Below are 27142 nucleotides of genomic sequence, written 5' to 3' on the forward strand. Positions count from 1 at the left end.
GACTGTTCTTGCTACCGTGTAAGTTTTACCCACGGAATCGACTATCTCAGCCTTGACCACAGCTCTCGTCTACGACAACAAATCTGTCTTCATTCTTAACACTCCTGGGACAGTTTAAATAATAACCGAGGGAAACTCGAGATCGCAAAAGTAAAGAGTTCAAACGACAGAAGGCCTACACGAGTCAGACAACTGAACAGTTAACGAGTATTCCAGTTTTGCCGTAGAAAAGCTGTAACGTTCCAATCTAAATTCCTCTGACAAATCCATTTATGATTATTATCTAACATCGTGAGCATGTTTAAAACCATTACATCATTTGACAGAGATATTTAGGCCCACATTCTGCATCCCCTTTTGTCAACAAAAGCACCCGTAAAAGATCCTTTCAGCCAGTGAAAATCCTTCAAAACCAATGTTAGTGGCACTTTTAACAATAAAAAAGGATTCGGAATATGGACCATAGAGTTTCTACAAGTTTAGCCAGTAATTTTGCAAGAGAGAAAGTTATACATTTGCTATTTCTATCTTTTTCTTTCTCCTTCTTTTCTTTTTCACTCTCTCTCTCTCTTTCAGAACTTGCTGGAAACGGGATCAAGTCATCGACTGCAAGCCGGACTTCAATTAGAGGAACTCTAGAGATATCCAGATATCGCAGGTATAACGCAACCAAACGAGATATAAATATATACATATATACGTATGCAAGATCTCGCGTTTATCGAGTAGTCGCGCTCGGCGTGTATCTCTCGCCGATCTTGTACGGGCTACCGCGCAATAAACGCGATATCTTGCACGTACGTACATACGCAAATACGGAAAGGGTGTGCGACGAACAAGTAGAATCATACCGAGCCGGTTGTCGCCAGCATGGGATCGTGTATGAAGTCCTTGCCCGATTCCGAGCTCGGTGGGAATTGGCCGGTGGTCGCGTACTTGAGCGCCTCGATGATGGTAGTCTTCCCCGTGCCGTTCGGGCCGAGGATGAGCGTCAACGGGCAGTAGAAGCGTATTGTCACGTCCTCGGTGTCGTCGCCGAAGTTGCGGACGCCGCGAAGCGCCAATCGCCGTACCTTGGACATGTCGCCTTCCCCGGTCTTCTGTCGCGCTACGCGAATTCAACGGTTCTCATCTGCCGCACCCGGATATCTCTCGAAGCAGCCTTTGACGCGGTTGCCTGGCCCCGCGACTAGAACCGGCGTTTCCCTTACGTTCGATCGGACGACGAAGCGACGACGCGGAAAACTGCGCGCACCTACGCGCGCGAGACGAGCCGGGCCCGGAACAATCCTCGCTCGCAGGCGATTTCGTGAAGATATCCAACGTGACTCACAAGCACAACGGTAAAACGCGCCAAACGCATCGCGCGACGCAACGCGCAGTCTCGGCCCGAGACTGCGCAATTGGAAGGGATGCCCTTAAAGCCCGTATCAGACTACGAATTGGGATTGGGATTAGATTGAAATTTAACCAATCACAGTAAGTCCCAGTCTACAATAGAGATTTAAGCCCTAAGCCTTAAGAAATTGACTAATCACAGTCGCGCATTCTACTCATACTTGACCGTGATTGGCCAATTTCTTAAAGCTTAGGGCTTAAATCATCTATTGTAGACTGGGACTAAAGTTTACTAATCTCAAGTTCAGTAACTTTTACTCTGATTGGTCAAATTTCAATCTAATCCCAATCCCAATCCATAGGCCGGTATTCATAGTCGGATCTTAAGCTCGCTGCAGACGATGCTATTTTTTCTGCTGGATTGCTTGCGATTTAGTAAATTACTAGGAATCCTGAATGCTGAGTGGTGCAATGATAGTAATTTACTAAATTGCAAGCAATCCAGCAGGAAAAATAGCATCGTCTGCAGCGGGCTTTATATTCAAGACCGTCTTGAATTTATCTAAAGATGCTGTATGGAACATTTGATTGGTTGCGGAGTATCTAGAGATGATCTTAAGATGGTCTTGAATATAAGATCTGACTATGAATACCGGTCTATGTTTACACGGCACCATAATCGGGTTTAATAACATCCGTAGTTAAGGAACTGGTCAATCACAGTCATTCCATTCTTCTGAGGAATAGTTGTGATTGGCCAGTTTTATAACTACAGATGTTTTTTCTCGAAACTAGAACTAGGACCAAGTTCTAGCATCGTGGACACAGGCCTGCAGGATCGCGGAGTGGAATGGAGTAGAAATAGCCGATCGCTCGAGCGCGAGAAAGAACAGACCTGTCCGCCGACACATCCGCGGGCGATTGCGTCACTTCCGACCCGGCGTTCTCGGGCTTCGATGCGTCGTGCCGTTGCGCGCGGTCGTCCGAGTCTCGTGTACCACGGCTATCGAATTGTCACGCCGAGATGATAGACTTTCGCCTTAACTCGGGGAAGGCCGACGCCGACAGCGGGAAATACAGCAACACCAACATCCCAGGTGTGTAGAAAGATCTCGGGCGCCGTGTCGATTCCTTTTTGAGCCGCTCCAAACTTCCTTCCCCTCGTCGCGGTCTCCCATGTCAACTTTTCTCTCTTTTTTTGTTTGTTTCGTAACAGACAATTTCCTCAGACGTTGATAAGCGTCGGCTGCGACATAATCGCGTGTCTCCTGGAATTGCATCATCACCGATGATTATCCGCTCGTTCGGTCGATTAAGACCGCAGATGCCTTCCTAACCTGCTTGTTGCGCCCGTGAATCTACAGTCGTACAGCTTCTTTTTTTAAACATCAATGACAATTGTAATTATAAGACTATCGCGAGAGTATATGTCGCGCCGATATAAGTCGACGAAAGATGGAGGACCCGCGTCTATTTTGGAATAAGAGAAACAATCGTTCCCGTTACATAAAGGACGGCACGTGGCCACGATAAATCGATCCACAATGCGCTCACTGCGTCTAGAAACATCTTACAGCCAATAAAAATTTGCGCGTGTTGATAAACTGTGTATTATACATTGATACAAATTTTTTGAGCATATCGATTTGCCCGCGTGAAATGGAATGCTCGTTGCGAATAACTCACCGTAGATCAGACTCGAGTCCCACGGATACAAGATGAAAAGATACTCGATGACTCGGCGTTCTATATTTCTGAGAAAAACATTGCGTGAAAATTTCGAACCAGAACTAATTTAGTCGCGGAAAGGTCGAACGATGGCCGGAAATTAACTGCGAGCGCATTGTGAACGATAAAAGGAAGCTCACGCGGTATCTCTTGAATTTTCTTTTTCAGTCACCTCGCAACAGGGCTTGGCCTCGCTCAGCCCGTATCTAAATTTCGACCCGTCGTACCTTCCCGTCACCCAGCCGGAGTTTATATTCCCCGAGGGCGCTGTGAAGCAGCGGGGCCGCTTCGAGTTGGCCTTCAGTCAAATTGGAGCCGCGTGCATAGCGGGCGCGGGGATTGGCGGCGCGTCCGGCTTGTACAGAGGCGTCAAGGCGACGTCTATCGCCGGGGAGACTGGCAAGCTCAGGAGAACCCAGTGCGTCCTTGTTCACCCTCTGCATTAATACCAGCTCGACGGCTTTGAGCACCCGTACATTGCGTTGTCTCTTCTTTCCAGATTAATTAATCATGTCATGAAGGGTGGCGCGAGTATGGCGAATTCGTTCGGTGTGATGATGATAATGTACACCTGCGCTGGGATAGGTCTTACTTGGCTCAGAGGAACCGACGACAGCTTGAATACGGTAGCCGCAGCCGCCACGAGCGCTGCTGTGTTCAGATCACCTGGTATGGGACGTGGTCCTGTGCACATGGATAGAGGGGAGTCCCCTGTGAGATGGCAGAGTTTCTGTCGAACTAACGATTGGCATCCGTCTGTTGGATCCACCCTGAATTTTGTGCACTCGGAGTGAAATCCGTTTGGTGGAAAATTCATTGTCGGATCGTGTAGTTGATACGAGAAAAATTTGTGAAATTGAATGTTTTGAATCTTCTATTAGGAGCCCATTTCGTAATAAGGGACTTTCTTTTATTATTGCAATATTTGTTACAATAGATAATTTACGGTCATTTGTACGGTGTAATGTGTTGAATTGCAGCCGGGATCAGGAAGGCTGGTATTGCGGGCGCTATTGCAGCGGGAGTTGCGGTGATGTACTGTGCCTGGAATAACGGTGGCTTGCCGTTGCACCGTGTGAACAGCTGGAAACAAGCGACGTAAGAGTGTGTATATATTTTAGCAAAAGGTTTAGTTGAAGTATAGCCATGTCAATTATTTCCGCCGCATAATTCATTGCTGCTACTGCTGCAACAGTCAATTAATGTAGCGCAGCAATGTTGTATTGTTAGAGAAGGTGAAGCTTTCACAAATGTACAAGCTATTTATATATCTCGGAAGACACCACGATCAGAACACACACGAAAAATATGTATATTACTTAAAACGTTATGATGTAAAGGGAAATTATGCAGAAAGATATAATTTGCAAAATGCTTTCTTTGCCCAGTTTAGGTATATATAATATGAAATTAAAATTTTGTACAAAATGTTCCAGCCATTAAGAGTTTTATTTACTTCTGATTGTTACCAGTGTGTCCTCTCTGTGGAGTACACATATTTTTAGCATATATATATATTTAAATATATTTTTAATTATATATGCATATGTATAGACTCTGTAGTCTGTACATTGTGTAAAAATATTTTAAGCAAGAATTGATAACTAAATTTTAAGAAGAAATAATTACCAAGTTCAACGAGAGAGATAAGATAACTATAAAACTATTTAAATTATTTAATTAGACATAATTACATAATACTGTTATCACTTTGTGATATAGTTTATCACGCATTAAATTCTACAAGTTAAAGTATATAAGAATAATACATGTTTTATATATTAAATGTTATAATTGAATGCGATAAAAGCTTGCTGATCAATTGAGATTTATAACTGTTACTACATATAATAACTACATAATATATTTTCACACAGTAAGGGAAATATTGTTCTTACATGGAAAATATGTAAAACACACAGTAGATTACTAGTAGTGAAGTAAAGAATTTTACTTGCTCAAAATTTAGAGAAATACCCTCTCTTTTTGTCTTCAACTGGCTGGTAGGGCGCTTTTGCGAATAAATTATTTTCCAACGTAACGAACTGACAAGCCCAATCCCCTATTTTTGCAAATTGGTTCCAACGCGCTTAGAAATGAGGTATAAAGTGACAGTTGATCTCTCGCGGGAGTAGTTTAGCGAGTATTCTAATGTGATTTCTTGTTCTTTCTTTTTGCAGATTGATATAACAAATTGACATCCATACCGATAAAAGATCTCCGATGCGTTTTCATATCTCTATGTTACCTTGTATATAGAAAAACTTACCGTACGACTCAAATAAATTATTGAATGTTAGAGCAAATAAATTATTGAAACCAACACTTCGTGTGTCCTTTGAGGTAAGCGGACTGATGTAACGTGTACGTATATACTTACGATTTAATATTATATATATATAATCGAATAGCAATAAGTTCTATTTGCAAATGCGAATACGTTGCGATTCACGCGTGCCTTTGTGGGATCGGCGGCAACTGTATTCATTACATAGGACGGTTGCCAGAAAGGCGTTAATCTTATCAAGGTTTATCTCGCTATCGGGTTTCACGCGCATGTTACGGAAATGGGGAATTTCTACGCTGATCAGAATGTATTCGATCGTTTGTGCGTGCGTGTCAAACAGCTCGTAATATAATTTATCGGTGGTTGAAAAAGCAAAAATTTATTTGGACATCCAATATAACAAAATTAGAGAAGATCACTCGTTCGGTCACACAGCGAAACTGCGTGCAATTTTCTACGTCGAGGAGGGTTGCATCACATTTCGATAACTGGGAAGAATGATGCGAGCTTCGTGGACGCGTTTGGCGAAGTGATTCCGCGTGTAATCGATGCACGTTGCACAGGTGAGAAAATTAATGCAGCAGGCGGCTGTCTCTATTTAAATTCCTCGCTCTTATCTATCAAACGTTGCGAGTGCGTTTATCAGTTCCATTGCAGCCGGCGATGTACAAATATAGAAACTTTCCCGATAGTTGTCATGTGTTTAAGCCGCGCAATTAATTTTGTACGCAATCATTTTCTCGTATTTTAAAGGTGAGGAAAATATCTGGAGAGATCACAGCCGAGAACCGAGAAATCTCAGACCAAGGAAGGTACGAGAGTTACGTCGCTAGACGCTATACATAGGTCGGGATAAGAGCTTCTTTGTTTGCCGAACAAAGTGTGCACGATTTTCAGCGCGAAGCGTTGTTACAAGTCGACAATATAATCGGTTACTTAACGAAGTAATTATCCGTGAAGAGGACAAGAGAGATATGGTGCTCGTCGGACGTGGCAATAGGAGGCTGAGCTCGCATTGTGTCAATATTTGAGCCGCGGGATCCACGACCGTTGTCGAACGTGGTGAGCCGCGACGATGGAAAGAATATTTACGAAAATATGCGGCTTATTTAAACAAGAAACACACGCGCGCAAATTCTTGCGTCTACAACGCGTTATTGCGCCAAGGGGCGCGAGTAGATCCGACGAGAGTAGTCAGTTCGTATCCTCCGACGCCGATGGACGTGGCTGCGCGTGAGGTTTGAGGAGAGCAGCTAAGTTTGGGAGTTAAAAATCATAATCGTCGAAGCTTCCTAACTCTCTAACAAGTTTTGCACACATTTTACCACGCGCATCTGTGATCGTTGGCCATCTGTTCCTCGTCAACGAGAACGGATTCGCTTTCGATTTGGAGGAACGAGAAATTGAATACCTCTAATCTTTTCCTTCTTCTCGGGAATTCAATACCAATAAAATATAAATGTTGCATCGTTTATATAATTGTGTCTGCGTGGATCGAAAGGATTTCCGTTCGCTCTGAGTCTCAAGGGGGAAAAAGAGAGATACTTTTATTAGGAGATTGAAATTTTTTAATTTATTTTATTACTTCATTACTTTATTGCCTTCTTATCGTCTTCGCTCGTTAAGTCCGCAAGACGCGCCATTCTCAAATCGCATGCACACTACTTGTCGTCCGCGCGTCGCATTCTACGACGTCGTCGGAATGTCAGCGTCTGATTGTTTCCCGTAAAAAAGTAGGTGATGCTAATTAATCCTAATTAACACCTCCGAGTGCCGCTCCGGCTAAAATTAGCTGGAGATGGAGAGTGAGGAGAGTTTTATTGCGATCGGCACTAATCAACGTAAGTGCAGTCGCTCCTTCAGTCTGTTATCTTCGATCCCCGCAGGTGCACGTTGCATATTCGAATTGTTCTCCTATCGTTTACGCGCCAGGTCCCGCCACTTGTTTGCTCAAGTTTGATTAATGGCCCGACGAGGTACACTTCCCAAGCTTCGTCATCCGCTTATCATAACAAGTCGTGTCGAGAACTAGGGCAACGTGCGGGCTCTCTCTCTCTCGTTAAGTGATACGTTTTTTACTTTGATCTCTTGAAGTTTTAACTCGAGCTTTTGCAGCGCGTTTCCGCAAATCGTGCCCCTTTTAACGTCCCTCCGCGGAGCGAAGCGCGCAAGAAGAAAGAAAATAATTCATTCTTGAAATAATTCAACAGGCATGTTCTGCAAGCATCGTTTTCAGGCCAGCTCCAGCGACATTGATTTTAACTCCCCGCTTTCGGTTATTGTATAACTAATTCTTAACGTTTTCTTTTCAGATTCGTAATATTTATTACAATACGGTTGGATAATTCAGTCGATGAGTGTTAATCGGCATACAGAGAACCGGATTCTAGCAGTGAAGACACTGAAGCAGAATACAAGAGGTACTACTGTGCAACAGATCAACATTGTTATATCAGTGCGTCAAATTCGTATGATAAGGGGCTTTTCCCAGTGAGAAATGACTCGTCGATCAACGTCGAAACGATGTCGTGTCGACATCGATCAACAAGTCACTTCCCGCTGGATTTGGTCCACCGCGATATCGCAGGAAAGTGAAGAATATTGTTAACGGACACAGCATTGGTCGGACGACAATATTGATCTTGTTCAGAATTGCGGGGTGGAGTTTAACACGCGGCACGTCGTGTTAAGTTGCATTTCACGTTATTTGCAACGTGACAGGAGACACTGCGGAATTTACGGTGAAGACACCGCGCGTCAATGACGGAAAACGGACCTCGGTCGGACGCTAAGCGAAGCTAAGCGCGCGCACGATGGAGAGAGATGAAATTGAGAGGCTTAATCCGCCGAGAATAGATCTGTCGAACGTGGAGATAGCTTCGGCAAAATATTTATGCCGTTCTCAAGCTGTTTCGCGTGTTTTACAACTACCTACGCGAATCTTTGCGCTTCCTGTCTGCGCGCGCTGACGAGTCGCGACGAACCCCGGGTCCTTGACGAGCTCGAAAATCAATTAAACAGAGACTCGATTACGTAAAGCTGAACATGAAAGCGAGAATCAAAATTAGCATTCGTCGAATCGGTCTGGAATCGGAGCCTTCCTATTGAAGGCTATGATTACAATGTCAAGTAATAATTACAATATAATAAAATTTTAATTGAAAAGCTCACAATTTATTTTTTCGATGACACATTACATATAATTTGTCGCTCGTGATCGTATTCAATAATCTTTTTGTGTGATTATTATTAGCCAGCACAGTTTTATTAATTGTCCTGTCTCGTGATAGAAATATGTATGCATCATTGTCCTTCACGTTTTGGAATAAAAATTCACTCTAATTCGGGCTCAGGATGACGTAAGAAACACGGTTTTGCCTCTGATAAACCCATAAATCTGTATAAATAAAGAAAAAAAGAACTGGACGGAGATTAGGATCGTAAAACTTATTTTCTCAATCTTCCAGGTGGACGTCATATGCGAAGCTGCAATTAAAATATGACTAGAGGAGGAATTTCTTTCCGCGAAGATGAATAAAGTGGATATCGTGCCAAGTAGCTTCTGCTGACGGACAACATTTTTTCAACGACGAGCAGGCGGACGGGGAGAATTTTCTTCTAATCGACAATCAGGATAAAAGAGGCGCGAATCAAGGGGCAATTATGAATGCGAAGCAAGCGGAACTGTGGCTCGCGGTATTGTACACCGCGACCCTGGTGCTCTCCGTCACGTCTGTCATATCGCTGGTGACGACATGGCAGCATTGGGTAATTACTTTGGACGGTTGCATCGATGTCGATTGCGGCTGCATACTGTATGGCACCAACACGTTTCGCACGTTCCTCGGCGGCGACGAGAAGCTGTGCCACTTCGCCGCGTACGGCCTCGTACCCATCATTATAATCAGCTTGTGTCTCAGCGCCTATCACGGATACAGATGTTGCATACACAAAAATCTGAATGAGCCGATGCGACTTGGCGGACATGTATACGATAACGACAGGTGCACATTCTTTTCATTTTTCGTCTATGCAAATTATTGAAAATTGATTCGCTTCAAGTTGTGATAGAAAATTTCCTCTACCGACTCGATTAAGCAATAAGAAAGCAAGAAAGCAAACTTATTTTTGTTTTATAAATTTTAATTGAAATAGAATCTCATTAAGATGTTCTTTTGAAATTTCAAAAAACTTTCGATGTCTTACATTAAATTCCGAAGAAACTTTAAATCACATGTTCTCGCTGTTAATTCGCAATTATGTATGCTTCTTTAATCAATTGATCTTTTTTTATAGAAGAAATCTCAACGGACAAGTCGTGGTGAGAATAAAAAAAAGGGTTGCTTTTAAATGGTGGATGCCTATCGGTTTCTTCGCAGCGTTCGTTTGCTGCCTGTCGCTCGCCCACGCGGTCGTGATAACCGACGGCTATTACAAAACTTGCGAACAATACAGACGAAATCTCATTCAAACCCTGAACTCGGGAGGCCGGGAAATTCAAGTGAGACGGGCACTTTCCTTCCGTGCTAAATAATTTTAACGAACCGGCATATTCCGGTCTGAAAATAAAACGTGATAAGATTAGAACTATCTATTTTAATTTATATTTCGTTGTGTGCAGGCGATTCACAACAGGCTCCCGTGCGGTGCGATTTTCGATTTCATGGATTATATTCATCCAGATAGAAATCACTGGGCGCGCGGCGAGATGAACACTGGGATCGCGCTTCAGCTCGCAATATGCACGAGCTGGCTCAATTTCTTCGCTTGGCTGACCGTGTGCTCGATAAACTTCATCATGGCGAGGAAGAAGCAGCACAATTTAGGAGAGAAATTTTGCTGTTGTTGCTGCTGAGTCACATTCTCGGCAAAATTGGCCGAACGCGACAAACTTGACAGTATTTTCGTGAAATGCAACGGAGATTTCTCGTAAAGAAACATGTGACAAGACACGGGTGTATACGATTAATGCTCACGTTAATATAGCATACATTTTATTTATGTTTTATACAGAGATAGTGTCTTCAGTAACTATTTTCTTCGTACGCCTAATATCAAAAAATTAAAGACTCATCCGCTCTGCCGTGGAAAATAATCGCGTCCCTCTCTCATATTCTATTTAGTCGCATTCTCTTTATACATTTTTACACAATTTTCATTGCTATATTACACATACACATTGTGTACACGTTGGAACAATATTTTTGATCATCCTAAGAGTAAACGTTCGCACAAGAGTTAAAATTAGCATAAACGAGAATGCATGATCTCTTTTATACCTTTTCCGAAACATAATAATTACGTTATTGTTACTCACGATAGATGATAAAGAAAAATACTGTAACACCTGTTAGTGCAGGCAGTGACGAAATTCAAGTATCAACTAGTATCCGTAAAACTTTCCGACGTTTAGGACATTGATTTTATTTCCTGCGCATGTACACACGAGAAAACGTAGAGAAAAGAACCTATGAACCAACGATATAATAAATAACAGTACATGAAGATTTAAAGAAGGAATGTATTGTATACTACACTACGTAGACTCGTAAGAATTTATATAATCAAATAATATTCTTCTTAGGATGTTGAATTGAAAATGCTCGGCTTTCTTAGCACCTTGGTTTGTTCTATTATACACGGTGCACAGAATGATGGAGTATATTATTTTAAGGCTTGGAATAACAACAGTCCTCCCGTATGTTCAAGAAATACACTCGGATTATACTTCTCGCTGAATTCATCGCGTCGATTCGCTGAAATTCAACGTGTAACTTTCTATTTGCATAAATCACTCTGACTTTTGTGATGGCGGCATGAAAATCGCTTATATAACTTGCTATAGATTACATACATCTCACCGTTATGTATAGGAACTAAACAGAAAAAATAATTTCTCAGATACACTATCCCTTACATATACAAATACAATTGACTCTGTTTATCTTATAATACTATCAGCTTTTATACTACACAACAGCAAAGACTTTGCAAGCTTGAACGCTACTCGATAAAGGAAGGCACCTAATTATATAAGCTAATATCTACAAATTATGTTACATCTTTATATATGTATACAGTATATGCATGTGCATAAAAACACATAGATTACAAACATTTTCTTTTAATAATATTGTCACATCTTTTTACACTGAACTAGATCCTGTCCGTAGAGTCGATTAAAAAGGCGCAGTATATTAGCAGTATAAAATTTGGTTAAAATAATTTCCAAAGTTATATAAGACGTATGAAAATTCGGTTGCTGAAATCGAATAATTTAACACACACAGATTCTCTCTCAATGTGAGATAGAAATTAATATTAATATCCCTACTAGTACTGACACACTAAGTACTAGTATCACGGCTACTTTTCACACATTTTATTTAACAGTCTCGATCGCGACGGGCACGGCAAACGCGTTATCAGTATTTTGTATTAATATTACGAATAATGCGTGTGAATCATAGCGTTGTCGGATCATAAGCGATTACTTAAAAGGAGACATAGCCATCTTACACAATGTAAATGTTAATCGAGACTGTTAAACAATAAGTCAGTCTTACACGATAAGGCCAATTCTTTAGGCGAGCCTGTTCGCTCCTTTATGACAAATATTACAAATCACTTCAATGCTATTATCTGCGCCTTTGTAACACTAATTTCTGTAAATGATCCATTATGTTAATCTTTGTAAGGAATACTCTGTTACACTCTCTTCTCCAAGAGACCATAAATATACGATAAAAATTTCCTCTCTTTTCACCGACGCTAGATTTCGCGATGAATTGCATTGACAGATATATATATGTATATAGTGTACAGTATATGTATATATGTATACAGTGTACATATATAGTACAGATTAACTTTCTTAGAAAAATTGCTTTGTATGAACTAGTAGATTGTACTAGTAGAAATCTACAAATTTTTAAAGTACAAACGTAGCGAAAAGACTTAGCTGCAAAAATAGATGCACGAGCTTTCTCTATTTTTATTTCATTTTTGGTATCGAGCTGCCAAGTTCCACAACCTGGTTTTTTTATGTTAAAACATAAGTTGGGAAGTGTGTCTCTCTCTCTTTCTCTCTCTCGCCTTCTTTCTACCTTTTCAACGTTTAAAAAATCAACAGTTTTCTTTAATATAATGTCTTTTTTCCTATCAATTTCTTATGGCTATCTGTCTTGTCTGTGTAAATCTTCTAAAAATGCAAAAAAGTAATTAAAAAGTGGTAGTATATGAATTAATACTTTCCGACATTAGTGTAAATCACGTTTTATACGACCCATCACACATTTGTCAGTTAGGCATGTGTACATATAAATATATCTGCTCATGCTGAATGCCTTCTGATATAAACATATGCAGCTACTTGCTGCTATCACATCACATTGTCGACGTCTGTGAAAAAAATGCACGAGCGTCAAAAAGACGTTGATCGGTTTCGTATAATTTAGTTAATTCAAGCACATTTTAAAGATTTAAAGAAAGTTTCTAATAAACTATAGCATTAGATATATGGCCTAATTGTAGAAAGCAGAAAGCTTCAAATAGAATATTATTTTTTGCAATCCTCCGTAAGAGATCTAAATACATTACGTCTTTGTCTTATATTTTTTCACAAACGCGCATTCCGAAAACAAGTAAAACAGGCATAATTTTATTCACTCGGAATTTCACTCTGACGTATTTGCGTGCAAAAAGCAATTTTCTTAAACGCAAAGGTTTTCTCTCTCTATATATATATATGTATATACAACCTATGTATCGATTGATTTCTCAGTTGGAGATTTTATCATGTCATTTTTTACTGAGATTAATATTTTTCTAACACTCTCTGTGTCTGTCTGTGTGTGCGTGTATGTGTATGTGTATGCATTCACACACACATGATAAAACTCTGACCAATTAAATAATGTTGCGTGTGTAGAACGTTGTTTACCGGTCTCTATCGGTATCTCTACGATATACACAGCGAATTAATCAACTATATCATATCGATGCTCTATCTGTTTCTGCGTCGCCAAGAAATGGCTTTGTGTCAACTATCTGCTAACGAGGACCACCTCATTTCAGGTGAACGGGTTGCTCCGCCTCTTCAACGATCCAAATCGCTTCTCCGACGCCTCGCGGATCACCTCGAAGGGCGCAACCTTCGTCCGTCCCGCCTGCCTCTCCTCGTTCTCGTCGCTGGGAAAATCCTCGAAGCTCATGTTGCTGAAGCCGGCGGTCGCGGCCGTGCTCTTCTTACCCTTCGGCGTTTTCTTGTGGCTCGCCGACTTGGTCTTGTGGGACGCCTTGTAAGTCGGCAGCACGTCGACCATGTCACCGTGGTTCTCGTTGATCAGGTGATACTTGGACTTGTCCGACTTGGACTTGTCTTTCTTGTTGTGCTTGGGCGTGTCGTCGTCCGCGACGACCAGAGGCTCGGGCGACATGGGTGATATCATGTCGGACGTGATGTCCACCTTGGAGACGCTGTTGACCGCGTGCACGGTGATCCTGGCGGTATGCGTGGTCGTTTGAATCGTGTACGCGGACGGCGGTTGCGACGACGGTGTGGGTGTCAGATGGACGACGCTGTTCTTCGGGGACTGTATGACGCTGCTGACCGGCAACGTCGTCGTTAGCACGACATTGTCCACGTAGTTCGGAGACTGCGACTGCGACAGTGACTGCGACAGCGACAGCGACAGAGACGTCGGACGTTGCTGCTGCTGCTGTTGTTCGTTGAGCTTCAGCGAGGCGAACTCCTCGAACGGGATCGATCCGAAGAGGTCCTTGGACGGTTCCGCGCTGACCGCTGGCTCGGAGTTGACCGTCACCATGCCGTACTTGGACGTACACGCGATAGTGTTTGGGTGACTAGCGTAATAGTTGTCCGGTGTCGCGTTGTGAGATTGCAGCGGGACGCAGTTGGCGTAATCGATATACGAGGAGGGGCCCGCTGGGCTCAGGATTGACATGGGCTGAGCCGGCGCGGGGTCGATGCTCGAGAAACCAGTTTGAGCGTTGTTGAAGGGATTGGTGAATCCGCTAGGGCTGAACGGCGAGGAACCGAAGAGGTCCTTCTCCATGCTCTCTTCCTCCTCCTCGGCGATGCTGACGCGAGGGCTGTTCTTGATCGGCGACGACGTTTGGACGACGTTCGGCTGATGAAACGACACTGGCTCTTCGTAGATAGTCTTGCTGTTCGCGATTACAATATTCTTGGGATATTTGCAGGGCAACGCGGCGGACTTGGCTGCCGGGGGCGCGGGCTTGCTCTCCATCGTCACATCCACGAACACCTCCGGCGGTATGGGCGAGCTCGAGATCGGCGTCACGAGATTCGAGTTGTGAGGCGAGTTCCTCGCGCTGCCACCCAGCTCGACGTTCCTAGGTTCGCTCTCGCGACTGTCGCTGCTCTTCCGCGAGCTGCTGGACCTCGGGAAGGGGGCCAAGGCGAACACGTCATCCTCCACCTTCCATATCCCGTTGTTGAGCGACTTGGACTTGTCGTTGTCGTCGGACGAACTGTCGCCGTTGTTGAACAGCAGCGGTTTCGAGCCGTACTGATGCCGCACGAAGGGATCGCCGTGCGACTGCTCCGGCTTGGACTCGGGATCCAGCTCGTCGTCCAGCAGCAGTGGCTTCTCACCGTACTGATGGCCGACGATCGGGTCCGCGTCGATCGTCGGCAGCTGCTGCTCCTGCTGCCGATAGTGGTGCTTCCTCGGCCTCTTCATCCTGTAGTCGTCCTCGTGGGTCGCCACGGACTCGCACTCGGCGTGATACGCGGAACTGCCGCACGTACGCACGCTCTCGGAGATGGTCTCATCGTGTTTGCCACGCACGTCGCCATCCTCGTCGTCGTCGCCGTCGTCGTTCACCTCGCCGTCGTTGCCCTCCTCGTCGTTCATCGCGCGCAGATCGCTGGCCGAGCCGATCGAGTCGTCCGACTCGTAGTCCACGTTGGCTGCGTTATCCGCGTTCTCGTGCTGGGCGGCCACTCTCCTCCTGCGGTTCAGCACGTTCTTCACGCGCCGCCTCTTCGTCTTTTTCGTCCGCTCCTTCGCCTCCTTGGCTCCTTTGTCGCTGTCGCTCGACACCTCGTCGGCGTTAAACGCCAGCTTCTCGTACTTGGAACGATCCTCCGCCGGCGCGCGAACAAACGGCGGCGAGACCGGGCTGGATTCCGTGATCAGGGACGCCTCGTCGTCCACACCGCCATTGCCACCGTGCTCGATCCCGGAGTTCCACTGCGCCAGGGGCACCCTCGCTCTACCGTTGGCTGATTTACCTGCGAAACAGAGGGTCGCGCTACATTAGTACGATTACCGTCTGAAGCGAGATGTCTCTTCAATGATAAGCGTTTCTCTGTAGTTCTTTACAACTAGACTAGTACGTTATCACTGAACCTCCATTATCACTGAAGCGTTAACGTACTTACCTAATTCTTTTACTTTGCAAACCTCATCGGAAAGAGGTACGACTCGACAACGGTCTATGATAGACGATATCGAGCCCTTCGATTAGCGAAACTTTCTTACGCTACGCAGAGTATCCAAGTTTTATAATGAAGCGGCGCAAACTGCAAATTTCCCCTTCGCCGGGGAATTTTCAATATAATCTGGGACACTCTGTGCACATGTGAAATTTCCTAATACGCGTTTTAGCAGTCCTTATATTAATATGATACAAGCTATTACATAAGCATTTGCTTCTCCTAGTATAAGAAATGATATGCGTAATATATAGTTATTCCTTTAATCTACTCAACTCTCGATTCTTGCTGACACTATACATGTGCAAAATAATTTCCGTATGCAATTTCCGTAAATCCAGTGCCGTCATTACAAATTTTGCTTTCAATACTTTTGAACCTCCTGATATAACAGATAAGACTGACCTTTACTGATATTAAAACGTGATACCGTTATCTACAGAAGAAAAAGAATCAGAAGAAACGGGAGATGTCTGATTAGGTCTGTTGCAAACAGTGCACTCTGCTGATTATGATATGCTATTGATATTTACAGTTTGCCGCAATGAGCTTCCAGAGAAAAAGGTAATGTTGGATTCTTCGACATGAAGAAAGTAGCACGATATATACGATATTTTAGGACAAGTTATTGTTAGTACCGCCACCAATAGGTCTGGAACAGTCCTAATCAGATTCAGAGGATTGAGGATGAGTGTTAAAAAACGCAGTAATGCTCTGAGTGACAGGTTTTGCTCCAAGCCACCACGAAAATATACACCCGGCGAGTTGCGTCAAACCGTTGCTCGTGTCTTGCACAAAAGGGGCAAAGTATTGCTGCGTTTTCTGCCAGTAGCGTTCAGAAAAAAACAAATACTCCGTATGCTAATTTACATTTTATTGCTGCAACATTATTTGTCTTAATACAGCGAGAAAGGTATTGTCCAAGATGCTTGTCAGCCCCCTATAGTGCTCTTAATTCGCAAAATGATTTCTTCCTCTCTTTCTCTCTCTCTCTCTTTCTCTCTGTTTTTCACACGAGTCTCGCTACAGATTACCATTGAGGAGAAGCATGCTTGTATTCGATGGTGACGGATAGATAACAAGTTCTCTTTCTTTTATTAGTACGATACATCGCAACTTAACTCATTGTAATTAGTTTTCTGAGACGGTACATTGTTAGAGGCACTATGGGAGGCAAACAAAGCAGGACAAGATTGATAAAGAAAGATTTCGTAAATAAACGATTCGAATACGGAAGAGAAGGGCTTGTGCCTCCCAAACTCATTAGGTTGTTCCAGACATTGGACAGATAAGAGTATAATTTCCCGTAAATCTTTCTCTCACAGAGAAACAAGCGCGTTTATCAATTGTCGTCAATTGTCTCCGCCTTGCCGTACCTTGAAGGTTTTGTGACACACACGCTCGAGGAAGAATTAACATTACACGGCGGTTCTGGTAATACTACTAGTGCCAGTGAAAAAGATACCCTAACTTCGTTGGACTATTTTTTCTGCATAAAACTAATTCTCCCCGATATAACTTTGTTAAAAAATATATATGTCGTAACATCTGAATGACTACTCTGCTATGTAGAAACCCCACTGGGAGGTATAACAAGTACGTACAATATTGATTAATACCTATGGCACTTGTTACAATACAAGATATGTTATTTGATATAGACATTAACGCATTGGACAACAGATACATAAGACGAGTATGCAAAGTACAAAGAATATACAACACAGATTATAATTTTTACACTTTTCAAGGAGATAAAGCGATGTAATTTGGCGCGACCCTGCTTTCCAATAATATTTCTCTTACAAGTTACAGATATTACAATGCTAAATTACATCACCCTATCCCGAAGTTTTTTATACAAGCCAAACAGATACAGTTGGAGAAATATTAGTTGAACCAAGAAGAAACCCAAATTAACAAATACCGTGTGAAAGCGATGTAATTGAGATACGGTGAAAATAAACGAACCAACAGAGAAGAAAAGGAGAAGAGAGTCGTGACGAAAGAAATGAGGATGAGGAAGAAGAGTGAGAAATGAAAATAATAATCGCTAAGTATATAATTTGCCAGCCACTGTAGTATTACCATCGCGCGAAGCAGATACAATCTTGTGATGTTTTTTTTTTATATAATAACTCTTAACGTACGTCTGTATGTATATATTCACGCATTGCGCAGAGAATCGTCATTTTGTGGGAAGGAAAGGTTCGCGCCGATACTTCCGCACACAAAAATAAATCCTCGCGTATTCGATAATATATATATATTTTCTAAAATAAATGATCTTTCCGAGTTCCACGTTCTTTGCGCTAATACGAACACTTTGTATTAATCGCAATGCATATAACTCTCTTGGAAATACTTGAAACCTATTCTTCCCACGTTCTTCCTTTTTATATGCTATATAATACAATCATTGTAACACATAATACGTTTGCACGTATATGTATATGAGTAGGACAAAATAGTGTACCTAAACTTTGTATATCACATAATATATAACATAATTTTTCATATATATATGTATATGTATATATATTGCATTATGTATATATATATGTATGCATGTAGATGAGTGTTTTCATTTATTTATATATATATGCATATGTAATATTTATATGTAATTTGTTCCTCCCTTTTATCGATACATTCACTATTCCGCGTACGGAAACATTAAAAATAAAAGCTAATTCCGCTTTGTGCACTATATATCATAGGAACATCTATTATAAAGACAAAATTTATTTTTATCCTATATGTTCATCATGTTCTCAACAATATTTAATAATTACACTTGTCATAACATAATCAATATATAGCGTATTTCGAGTCTAATGTTCGATGTATTATCCTTATGCTGTAACTTACTATTTGAGGTAAGTAGAAGTTAATATATAATTCACTGGTAATATTCTACCATCCCTTTCTCATGTAATTGAGCATAACTGAGCAGATTTGCATCACAATCTTTTTTTCACAGATATATTAGCAAATAAACCAATTCTTCAATCATCTTTATCGAAACAGCAACCGAGTACTTTTGACAAGCAAGTATCAACGTAAAGGAAAACAAAAATATTTGGTGAATTTATGAATAATGCTATTTTAATAAGCATGAAAGTTATTTAGATAAACAATTATGTATGTATTGCATAAGCGTGTCATGAAAAATTAAAATTTTCTTTAAATTACACGATAATCTCTTGCAAATGACATATTATGAGTAAATATACTTGAAAATGAAGATCTGTTTTCTCTTGAAAGAATAATTTGTGCATAGTTTACACTTCTATCAATTATCTATCCTATTATATTTAAAAGATAAGATTTGTTCAGAATAACGAGAGCGCATATAATGAGTTTTTGAAACTCGTTAGTTAACTAAGGCATTTTTTTCATTTCCATTTATACGAGTAGAGACATTTAAGCTTACTAACTTATCACACGTCTTTGGTAAATCAGATGGTAGTAGAAACCCATGATTCTTTTATTTATCTAAATAAACATTCTTTAAAAAAAATTAGTTCTTTTTAATTAAATTTAATGAAGCAGTGCAACAATATGATCAACATTATCACACAGTAACTGATTATGTATTATATCACAAATCAAGTTTCACACACGTAATACTAATTAAAAATTGAAAAAGAAAACATTCATTTTATATATTACTTTGAAACGTCACTTCTTTCCTCGCGTTACTTCAAATTCTATTAATGAAAATTAAGAATTATGTACATGGAAGTGCAGAAAAGCGTAACATGCTGATAATCGTCATTTCAGCATTTATCTACATCTATTGTCCACAAACATTTTGTATAAATACACATTGCTATTTATAGATGAGTTTAGTCAACGGTCATTCCAATTGTGAGTATTCGAAATAATAAATTGAAACAAAGACTAATTATAATAGATATTACTTCCTAGCTGTAGGGGTAACATTTTTCTACTTTTAGCTTCTTCATCGTTCTTCATTTCTGTTATTGATTTATATCTTCATATATTATTGTGATTCAAAGGCATATCTATTTTATAATCTCCGTTGAATATGTCTCATAATCTTTACTATTTAAAGGTTCTGTTAATTATATGAAATTAAACTAAAAAGAAAATAATTAAGTCTATATATAAATCTGTTAATGAACGAAACTGTTGTTTCAAATTATTATTCATAATTATTAAACATATATAATATTTCTTTGTTTTATATTTATATATGTATATAAAGCTAAGGTATGGAATTTTGAAGATAGTCTTAGTTGTATAACAAGATTATTTCTAGTACTTTGTTTCTTAAAGTAATTCGATAGTGTGTGTGAATTAAGTTAAATGTAATAAAACATTAAAAAAATTAATTTGATCGAATTACAGTATTTATACATGTAAATTACATCTATAAAACTACCTATTCATCGATATATAAAAACTGAACCTTACGTTAGATTAATGAGCTATACATTCAACAATATATAAATATAAAAAGAAATCTCTTTAACATTTCAAATGAACATTTCTTCAATACTTATCACTAAGTTATCAAATTTCATAAATGTTTTGGTATATTTGATATACAACTGAGACTAACTGAAAACGATGAAAGACAATGATCACGACTACACCTTAAAACCTCACGTAGCATGACGATGGCAAAAGTAAGAAACCAAGTATTAAGACAGTGAGCGAATGGCTTTCAAATCAAGTATAGATTAATAGATTAATATAGGAACGAGTGGAAGAAAGATGATGAAGGACAATGTAAGAAGGATTTTATGCATTACCTCCAGCAATAGCAGCAGTCTTTGACCCAATTTTATTCTTCTTCCCTGCTAAGAGAGAATGAAAACGTTAATAGATACGTCAGTTTTACGATAAGATATATACATATGTACTAATTTTTTAGATTAATAGAGAACTCGAACGAGAGCTTACTTGGCAGGCTAAAGGGTGCAGATTCAAAGGGATCTTCCGGTAAGTCTGTGTATGTCATAACAAGGCTTTCGCGACTTTTCACCCCACTGATACTGGTATTGCTCCCTCTTCTTATTTTGTCAAATTCAGCGCCGAAGATATGATCTTCCGTTAACTGATTAAAAGGTTGTACATCCTCAAACGGATTCCACGCCGCTACATCTGCACTCAACGATCTCCCTTCTGATCCCATTAGACTTGAAAGTTCGCCCTGATAAAATGTAGGCAAAAGTTTTTAAGTATTAGCTGTTTCCAAGCGACACTTTCAATATCTTAAGTTACTTGAGGATGAAGAGGTATCACTAATGATAGAGTGCAGTGCATAAAATAATAATATACAGAAAGATATAATTAAAAAAGGAAATTCAAATATAAGTATAAATTAAATTAAATTTCACATCTCTCGTAATTTACATATTTTTATCCAAAGAAATTTTTACCTCACCCGTATCTTACGAATAATTTTTCTATACAAAAAAAAACTCATTTTCTTATATATTGTAGACAATTTTAAATTATAGTAAATACAAAACGGAAATCTGTCTCAATAATAAAACATGATTCGTATTCCGAAGGTAGATCCAATGTCGTCCAACAAAAATAAACATAAAATTGTGCGCTTCGTGTACTTACAACACGTACATGCGAGGCACTAGTTGCTATACAAGGCCTTGTATCACTTGGAAGTTCCGGTGGCGTAGTCGTGTCATCGGAACGTGGTTTGACCGAAGCCTCATATGGCGCTAAGAATTGAGTGGTTTCAGTTGCAAACGCTCTGTGAACATTGAAATGGCCACTATAATATAAACAAAAGTGTCTTGATCCGAAGAAAGATTCCGGTCTCTTAAAACTCTCGCACAGTACGCTAATCTTGCCGAATATTTAAAATTCACATGAAACGACTTTGCAAATTTTCGTAAAAGTCTGCGAATACAATGTAAAGAGAGGAAATAGATTTAAATAGCGAGGCGGGGCTTACTTATTAAAAGCGCTCGTGTCACTGACATTCCTCCTGTGACGCGAGGACGACAATGTCGGACTGTCAGGCGGGGATATACTCGAGCTAATATTTTGACTCAAACTTTCCGTCTTGTTAACTGGCTTGGGCAGAGCCGGTGGCGTCACCGTCAGCGGCGTCGCCTTGTTAGGCCCCGTCGGAATGGACAGTTTCGACGGTAACGACGTGACTGGCGGATACTTGGATGACGACGGGTAACTCGGGTTGGACAGTTTTGGAAGAATCTTGCCGGGCTTAGGTGCAACGGGAGGTGGTATTTTGGCAGGCGGTGGCATCGTTCTCGCGTCGTCCTTGAACGGGTCCGGATACCCTGTAAAAGCGGCAATATGATAAGTCACTCGATCACTTTCCCTTATGCCCCGTGGAACTTGGGCGCGTCGCGTTATCTAGGACTACCTGACGACGGAAAGAGAGCCTCCAAATTCTCGCTGACATTCGTCGTAGCTCTCGCGTCGTGCTGCCTCGAATCGAAGTAAAACGTACTTTTATCTTGAACGGTAACGGGCGACTGCTGAGTTAGAGGAGAGTGACTGATCATCGGGCTCTGCGATTGACCGTACTGGGACGATTGTGCTTGCGACTGACCGAAAGGAACACTTTGACTGGGGGTGCAAACGTGCGGCGACACCTGACAGAACGAAATAATTGCATTAATCGAGCGTTTGCCGAAAGTACCTAAATGTTTTCCTATCCCAGTGAGAAAATGACTGGTCGAGAAGACGTCGAATTGATATCAGGTCGAATCATTTATGTTGATTCGACTCGGCATCTTTTCAGCCATCACTCCCTCAATCAAATCTCAGGCAGAGATGTCGAGCATGCTCGCGATTTGTTGGCCTTACTTGAACGTAAGAGATAGAATTTGCCGGTGTAGTTTGCGTCTGATTTCCTTGGCCCGAGATTTGTCCCACGATCTGACCGCTCAAACTGATCGGTCCCGTGCTAACGGCCTGCCCCTTCGGTCTTTGCCGCGGCGTCACGGACGTGCCCTCGACCGTCGTCGCTATAGGCGTGGGCTTCGGGGTCTTTACAGACGCCGATCGTTTAATACTCTCGGATTCCATGGGCGGACACGGTAATGACTCCACCGTCGGGGTCGGGACTTTCTGCAAAGACAAATTCCAGAGAACAGTTATCACGGAACGGCGTGCGAGAGACGCGTTTCGTATATAAATTTGCCGATATAATTGTATATCACAATCTACATACATGTAAATTTTGCACAGGACATTCTTTGCCTTGAATTTGAAAAGCGACTGCGGAAACCTGATAAATATCAGGGCGTACGTCGGGATCTGGCTCAAGCATGTACCGAATTAAACAATGGAGAGCTTTACTATATCTATAACATAAAAAAATTTTTATGTACACACCTAATCTACGTAACTACTTAACGCATACGCGGCTAAAGCCGTATGTATTCCTCTATCAGTTTATTCGCGTTCGGTAAACAGCTAAGGCCCGGTTTCACCAAACGTCGCTTAACTTTAATCTCAGTTTATAATTCACGTTTGTCCCTTTCTGAAATAACAGTTGGAAGGAGACGAAGAATTAATTAAGCTCGGAGTTAAACAACGTTGGTGAAACCGGTCCCAAGCGCCAGTTTCACAAACGTCGGTTAACTGCTAGCCGAGGATTAATTGATCCTCTGTCTCTTCGTAAATAACAAGGTAGAAAAACATAGAGAGTTAACTGTACTCTGGTTAGCAGTTAACCGACGTTTGTAAAACTGGCCCCAAGGAATTCGAGCGACTTGTGTCGGCCCCGCGACACTTCTCACATACCTCGAGTTATCCGGTATAGTGAAATTTCCAGATTGTATAGCAAGCATGCTTTCGCCGAACGGTAGTGTAAAAAAGCAGAGTTTATACAACAGACATCCTAAAGCCTGAAAGACAAGGACTCTATGTAAGACAAGTTCGTAACGCTTGGTTTAGATTTAATTTTATTTCATCACAATCGTATTGCGACGCGTATAAAAAACGTAAGCGGTATACATTACCCATACATCCGCCTTCGTAGTAATAGGTTTTCCGCAGTACATGTCAACCATTTCAGGTGCCCTGTAGCTCAACGTGGTGTACTTCTTGATCTCCTCCTCAACCACCGAGGCGCCGTGGACGCTGGGATTGAGAACCTTACCCGTCGCGGATCCAAAGTCGCACAGAACGTAATGGCCACTGTCGGCGAGCAGTATATTTTCCACCTATCGCGAGACAATTAAATGTAGCTCGAGACATTTCTAACGGCGTTACGTAACGCCCGTTAAGCAGTTCACCTTGAGATCTCTATGAATTATGGGAGTTTGACAATGATGCAATCTTGACACGGCCTCGCATACGTCACAAAAAATTTGCAGGACTTCTGATTCACTGAAACCTGTTTGCAACCTAGAAATAAAAAGTTGCTAATGTATGCCATAAATCTTCATATCGTCGGGCAAGTTATACTTTGTGATTAAACAAAAGTGTCACACCGTTGTTTAATCACACACACGCATATGTATATACACACATAAAATTGCACAAGCGTTGTTGTAGCGCGATAGGAAATTATTTCTCACCTGTTATTCATCATTTGTAGAACTTGAGATTTACAGTAAGGCATTAAAAGCAGAAGTTCGTGTATTCCTCCAGTGGTGTGAGTTATGCTACTATCTACATATCCTATGATATTTTTATGACCGCTCAGGTTGCTCTGTAAATACATAAATAATTCATTTATTCTTCCATCTGTGTAATCGAGATATTACATTTTGTAAAAGGGGGAGAATTAACTTGGTCGCTCGCTGGCGTTTCATTTATTCACCCAGGTACTCACAGCGATTTGTATTTCCCTCTTGCACACGTTGAGATCATGTTCATTGTTGACGTACATCCGTTTAAGCGCATACCGTCCACCCGAGGCTTTGACCAAGAACACAATCGCGAATCCTCCTGTAAGACAACAATTGGGCCACATGAGACGAGTACACGGCGGAAAGAGACGGAGTGGAGAAGAGCACAAATGTTCATCGTTCAATTGCAATTAATATATTTTAAAGGTTTGTCAATCAACTAGATCAAGCGGAGCAGATTAATAATAACGAGAAATATACGAGAGCTACAAGGTTACTGCGGAACAACGCGCTGCGCGTTGTAACCTGACACAGATACAATTACACGTGTGGCAATAAAAGATACGGTGCGTTTCAGCGTTTCAGCTTTATCTCAAAGTAAATTTACTGATTGGACAATCAACTTCCATTTGCCAGCTCCGGACATATCGACACACGCAACAACAAAACTCTGTATAGTATTCCACAACGGTGCGCTACTTCAGAGGAGCATTTCTCCTCGGCCAGAAGACTGCGCGTCCCGGAGTGACAAAGCTCACGTTTCCCCTCCAGAGTCTGTCGGCAGAACGAGATGCGCGCTTTGCGCATCAACGTATCAGGACTTCCAGGCACTAACGTGCCGAACGGGGCTCGTCGGCGAGAGGTCCTCCCCGAACGAATCCCGCGGAATCGACTCGTCCCCGGGCGACGAGGGACCTGCATTCAAAAGACCCCCGGCGAGCCAACGAGCTTAATGACGTCCACCAACCGGCCGCCCGGATGCGGACGAGATCGGTGCTCGTCGGTTCCCGCGAGGACGACCGGGAAGGAAAAACGCGGGACGTCCGGGGGCAGGCGGGGAGCGGGAAGGACGGACGAACGGGCGGGCCAGGTTGCGGTGCGAACTGGAACGGAGAGCGGGTGTGGGATCCGCACTCGCGCGACGTCCGCGCCGGAGGCTGAAACAGGAGCACGAGACAGAGAGAGAGAGAGACACAGACAGAAAGAGAGAGCGGGAGAACGAGGGAAGTGTGACGCCCGTTGGGCGACCGGCCTGGGACGGGGGGAAGGCGGGGGGGGAGGGAGGGGAGGGAGGCGCTTGCGTTACCTTCCGCCAGGACCTCCTCGACGGTGACCGTGTGGCGGCCCACGACGAACACCTTCCCCAGGTAGCTGTTGGGCTCCTTCGACGTGTTGTCGATCTTGGAGAATAGCTTCTTCATGCTGGCGCGCTTCGTCCACGTCGCCGACGTCGATCTGACATAGGGTCCCCTCGCGCCGACGCTGCGCTGCGCTCTCCGCTCCGCCGATCCCGCCGATCACCGCCCCCGGATCACGGCACGGCACGGCACGGCACGATACGGTACGACGGCACGGCGATCTGGCGCTCTCTCGCGCGGCTGGACCCTCTCCTCCTTCTCCGCCGCCGCCGCCGCCGCCGCTGCCGCCGCCACTGTCTCCCGAGAGAGCGAGCGAGCGAGCGAGCGAGAGACGGAGCGCGCGCAAGAGAGAGAGAGAGAGGGAAGGAGCTACGGGCCAGTCCCCAATCTCCCGACTCCGGCGTTTGTTGCCCCAGCAACGCGGCCTCCTCCTCGCGGCGTCGGATCGACCGGGCGGCGCAACCTCAACCGAGGGACACCGCCACGACGGTGGCCGTGATAACGGTCGTCAGCGAATCATACATCACTCCGCCGCCGCTCCTCGGTCGACATACTCGGGCCGCGGGCCGACTGCGCAGCCGCGCCTCCGCAGCGGCGACGTCGGAAACATATGTGCGCTACTTCCGGCCGAATGTCAAAAACCGTCCGTTGCCGCCGCGCCGCCGGCGACCGTGGCGCCAAGTCGGAAATTGCGCGCGAAAAACTCGGGCTCGCCGGAGGAAGATCGCGCGGGCAGGCACGAAGACCGGACCAAGAAGGGACGATCCTCGCGAGCGGTCCCGATCGCGCTTCCCGACGCGCCGGACGGACGCTCGAAAGTGCCGCCGGCGCGGAGTTACGTCACACGCCGGGCCACGTGACCGAGCCCGCACGCTCGGCGTTTGTTGCACGTATATCTGCGACGCAGAACGGAGCGCCTTGTTCGGGGCCGCCCCTGCGACTGTCGCGCGTACGAGGCGTTCGAGTATTGCCCTCCTCGGCCTCGCCTCTCACGCCCCGACGACGACGACGCGCGGTTAAGGCGTCACGACGTTAATTTCCGCTACCACTCGCGAACGTCCGTTCGTAACGGACGCCGTGGCGCACGAGAGGCGAGTCGGCCGAACCGCCCGCACGATCGCTCGCTCGCTCGCTCGGTCGACGCGCTTTCGCGTCCACCTCGGTAGCCTCCGCTCCGTCGCTCACCGGCGCAAACACCTCGACGACGCGCACCGCCGCGACGAGACGCGTGCACGACTGTATACACGACTGAGGGGACGGGGACCTTGGACTGACTGGCGGCGTCTGCTGTGCCTGCGCCGCTTGCATGCGCGCGAGTGACGCTGTGCTGTGGTTT

At 43.3% G+C, this 27142-nt stretch overlaps 4 protein-coding genes across 11 annotated transcripts in view; 2 read left to right on the forward strand and 2 right to left on the reverse strand.

Moving 5' to 3' along the window:
• Positions 1 to 1351, reverse strand: part of LOC105560609 (DNA repair protein RAD50-like) — a gene marked incomplete at its 3' end in the record, with an annotated part of 4645 nt that extends 3294 nt beyond the window's left edge. The window contains exons 1-2 of the mRNA XM_012009856.1: positions 852 to 1351; positions 1 to 69 (exon numbers count right to left, since the gene is read on the reverse strand). Coding sequence (XP_011865246.1) covers positions 1 to 69; positions 852 to 1082 — 300 coding nt within the window. The remainder of the gene's footprint in view (positions 70 to 851) is intronic.
• Positions 1352 to 2258: 907 nt separating this feature from the next.
• Positions 2259 to 5365, forward strand: LOC105560611 (mitochondrial import inner membrane translocase subunit Tim23). Of its 2 annotated transcripts, none has more exons than XM_012009858.1 (5): positions 2259 to 2435; positions 3235 to 3484; positions 3566 to 3735; positions 4047 to 4170; positions 5247 to 5365. In XM_012009858.1, exons 1-4 carry the CDS (start codon positions 2363 to 2365, stop codon positions 4166 to 4168), a joined length of 615 nt encoding a protein of 204 aa, XP_011865248.1. In that variant the 5' UTR covers positions 2259 to 2362; the 3' UTR covers positions 4169 to 4170; positions 5247 to 5365. The 2 variants fall into 2 exon arrangements, with proteins under 2 accessions (XP_011865248.1, XP_011865247.1); XM_012009857.1 differs by having other exon boundaries at positions 2260 to 2435; positions 4047 to 4164.
• A 179-nt stretch (positions 5366 to 5544) lies between these two features.
• Positions 5545 to 11481, forward strand: LOC105560613. 5 transcript variants are annotated; one of them, XM_012009864.1, is made up of 6 exons: positions 5545 to 5916; positions 6107 to 6165; positions 7666 to 7773; positions 8821 to 9357; positions 9650 to 9854; positions 9975 to 11481. In XM_012009864.1, the coding sequence occupies exons 4-6, from the start codon at positions 9017 to 9019 to the stop codon at positions 10206 to 10208; spliced, it is 780 nt and encodes a 259-aa protein (XP_011865254.1). In that variant the 5' UTR covers positions 5545 to 5916; positions 6107 to 6165; positions 7666 to 7773; positions 8821 to 9016; the 3' UTR covers positions 10209 to 11481. The 5 variants fall into 5 exon arrangements, with proteins under 5 accessions (XP_011865254.1, XP_011865253.1, XP_011865257.1 ...); XM_012009863.1 differs by lacking the exon at positions 6107 to 6165 and having other exon boundaries at positions 5643 to 5916; XM_012009867.1 differs by lacking the exons at positions 5545 to 5916; positions 6107 to 6165 and adding an exon at positions 6172 to 6415.
• On the reverse strand, positions 10331 to 25959 carry LOC105560612. 3 transcript variants are annotated; one of them, XM_012009861.1, is made up of 14 exons: positions 25755 to 25959; positions 24652 to 24767; positions 24395 to 24528; positions 24110 to 24221; positions 23834 to 24037; positions 23616 to 23719; positions 23041 to 23173; positions 22674 to 22937; positions 22228 to 22459; positions 21793 to 22141; positions 21456 to 21588; positions 20775 to 21024; positions 20624 to 20671; positions 10331 to 15635 (listed from the first exon to the last, which is right to left on the reverse strand). In XM_012009861.1, the coding sequence occupies exons 1-14, from the start codon at positions 25867 to 25869 to the stop codon at positions 13426 to 13428; spliced, it is 4404 nt and encodes a 1467-aa protein (XP_011865251.1). In that variant the 5' UTR covers positions 25870 to 25959; the 3' UTR covers positions 10331 to 13425. The 3 variants fall into 3 exon arrangements, with proteins under 3 accessions (XP_011865251.1, XP_011865252.1, XP_011865249.1); XM_012009862.1 differs by having other exon boundaries at positions 21447 to 21588; positions 22315 to 22459; positions 25755 to 25958; XM_012009859.1 differs by having other exon boundaries at positions 21447 to 21588; positions 25755 to 25958.
• Positions 25960 to 27142: the final 1183 nt, after the last annotated feature.

This window comes from Vollenhovia emeryi, unplaced genomic scaffold (assembly GCF_000949405.1).
Source record: "Vollenhovia emeryi isolate VEMERY1.0 unplaced genomic scaffold, V.emery_V1.0 DF939226.1, whole genome shotgun sequence".
NCBI classification, from domain to species: domain Eukaryota; kingdom Metazoa; phylum Arthropoda; class Insecta; order Hymenoptera; family Formicidae; genus Vollenhovia; species Vollenhovia emeryi.

Excerpts from the sequence above, each read along its gene's own strand:
- LOC105560612 (XM_012009859.1), bottom strand. The coding sequence starts at position 25,869 with ATGAAGAAGCTATTCTCCAAGATCGACAACACGTCGAAGGAGCCCAAC. Across the intron at positions 24,768-25,754 it reads CGAGGAGGTCCTGGCGGAAG|GAGGATTCGCGATTGTGTTC; the intron begins GTAACGCAAGCG and ends GTTGTCTTACAG. Across the intron at positions 21,589-21,792 it reads GACACGAGCGCTTTTAATAA|AGCGTTTGCAACTGAAACCA; the intron begins GTAAGCCCCGCC and ends CAATGTTCACAG.
- LOC105560611 (XM_012009857.1), top strand. The coding sequence starts at position 2,363 with ATGATAGACTTTCGCCTTAACTCGGGGAAGGCCGACGCCGACAGCGGG. Across the intron at positions 2,436-3,234 it reads CAGCAACACCAACATCCCAG|TCACCTCGCAACAGGGCTTG; the intron begins GTGTGTAGAAAG and ends TTTCTTTTTCAG. Across the intron at positions 3,736-4,046 it reads TGCTGTGTTCAGATCACCTG|CCGGGATCAGGAAGGCTGGT; the intron begins GTATGGGACGTG and ends GTTGAATTGCAG.
- LOC105560613 (XM_012009864.1), top strand. The coding sequence starts at position 9,017 with ATGAATGCGAAGCAAGCGGAACTGTGGCTCGCGGTATTGTACACCGCG. Across the intron at positions 9,358-9,649 it reads CATGTATACGATAACGACAG|AAGAAATCTCAACGGACAAG; the intron begins GTGCACATTCTT and ends CTTTTTTTATAG. Across the intron at positions 9,855-9,974 it reads CGGGAGGCCGGGAAATTCAA|GCGATTCACAACAGGCTCCC; the intron begins GTGAGACGGGCA and ends CGTTGTGTGCAG.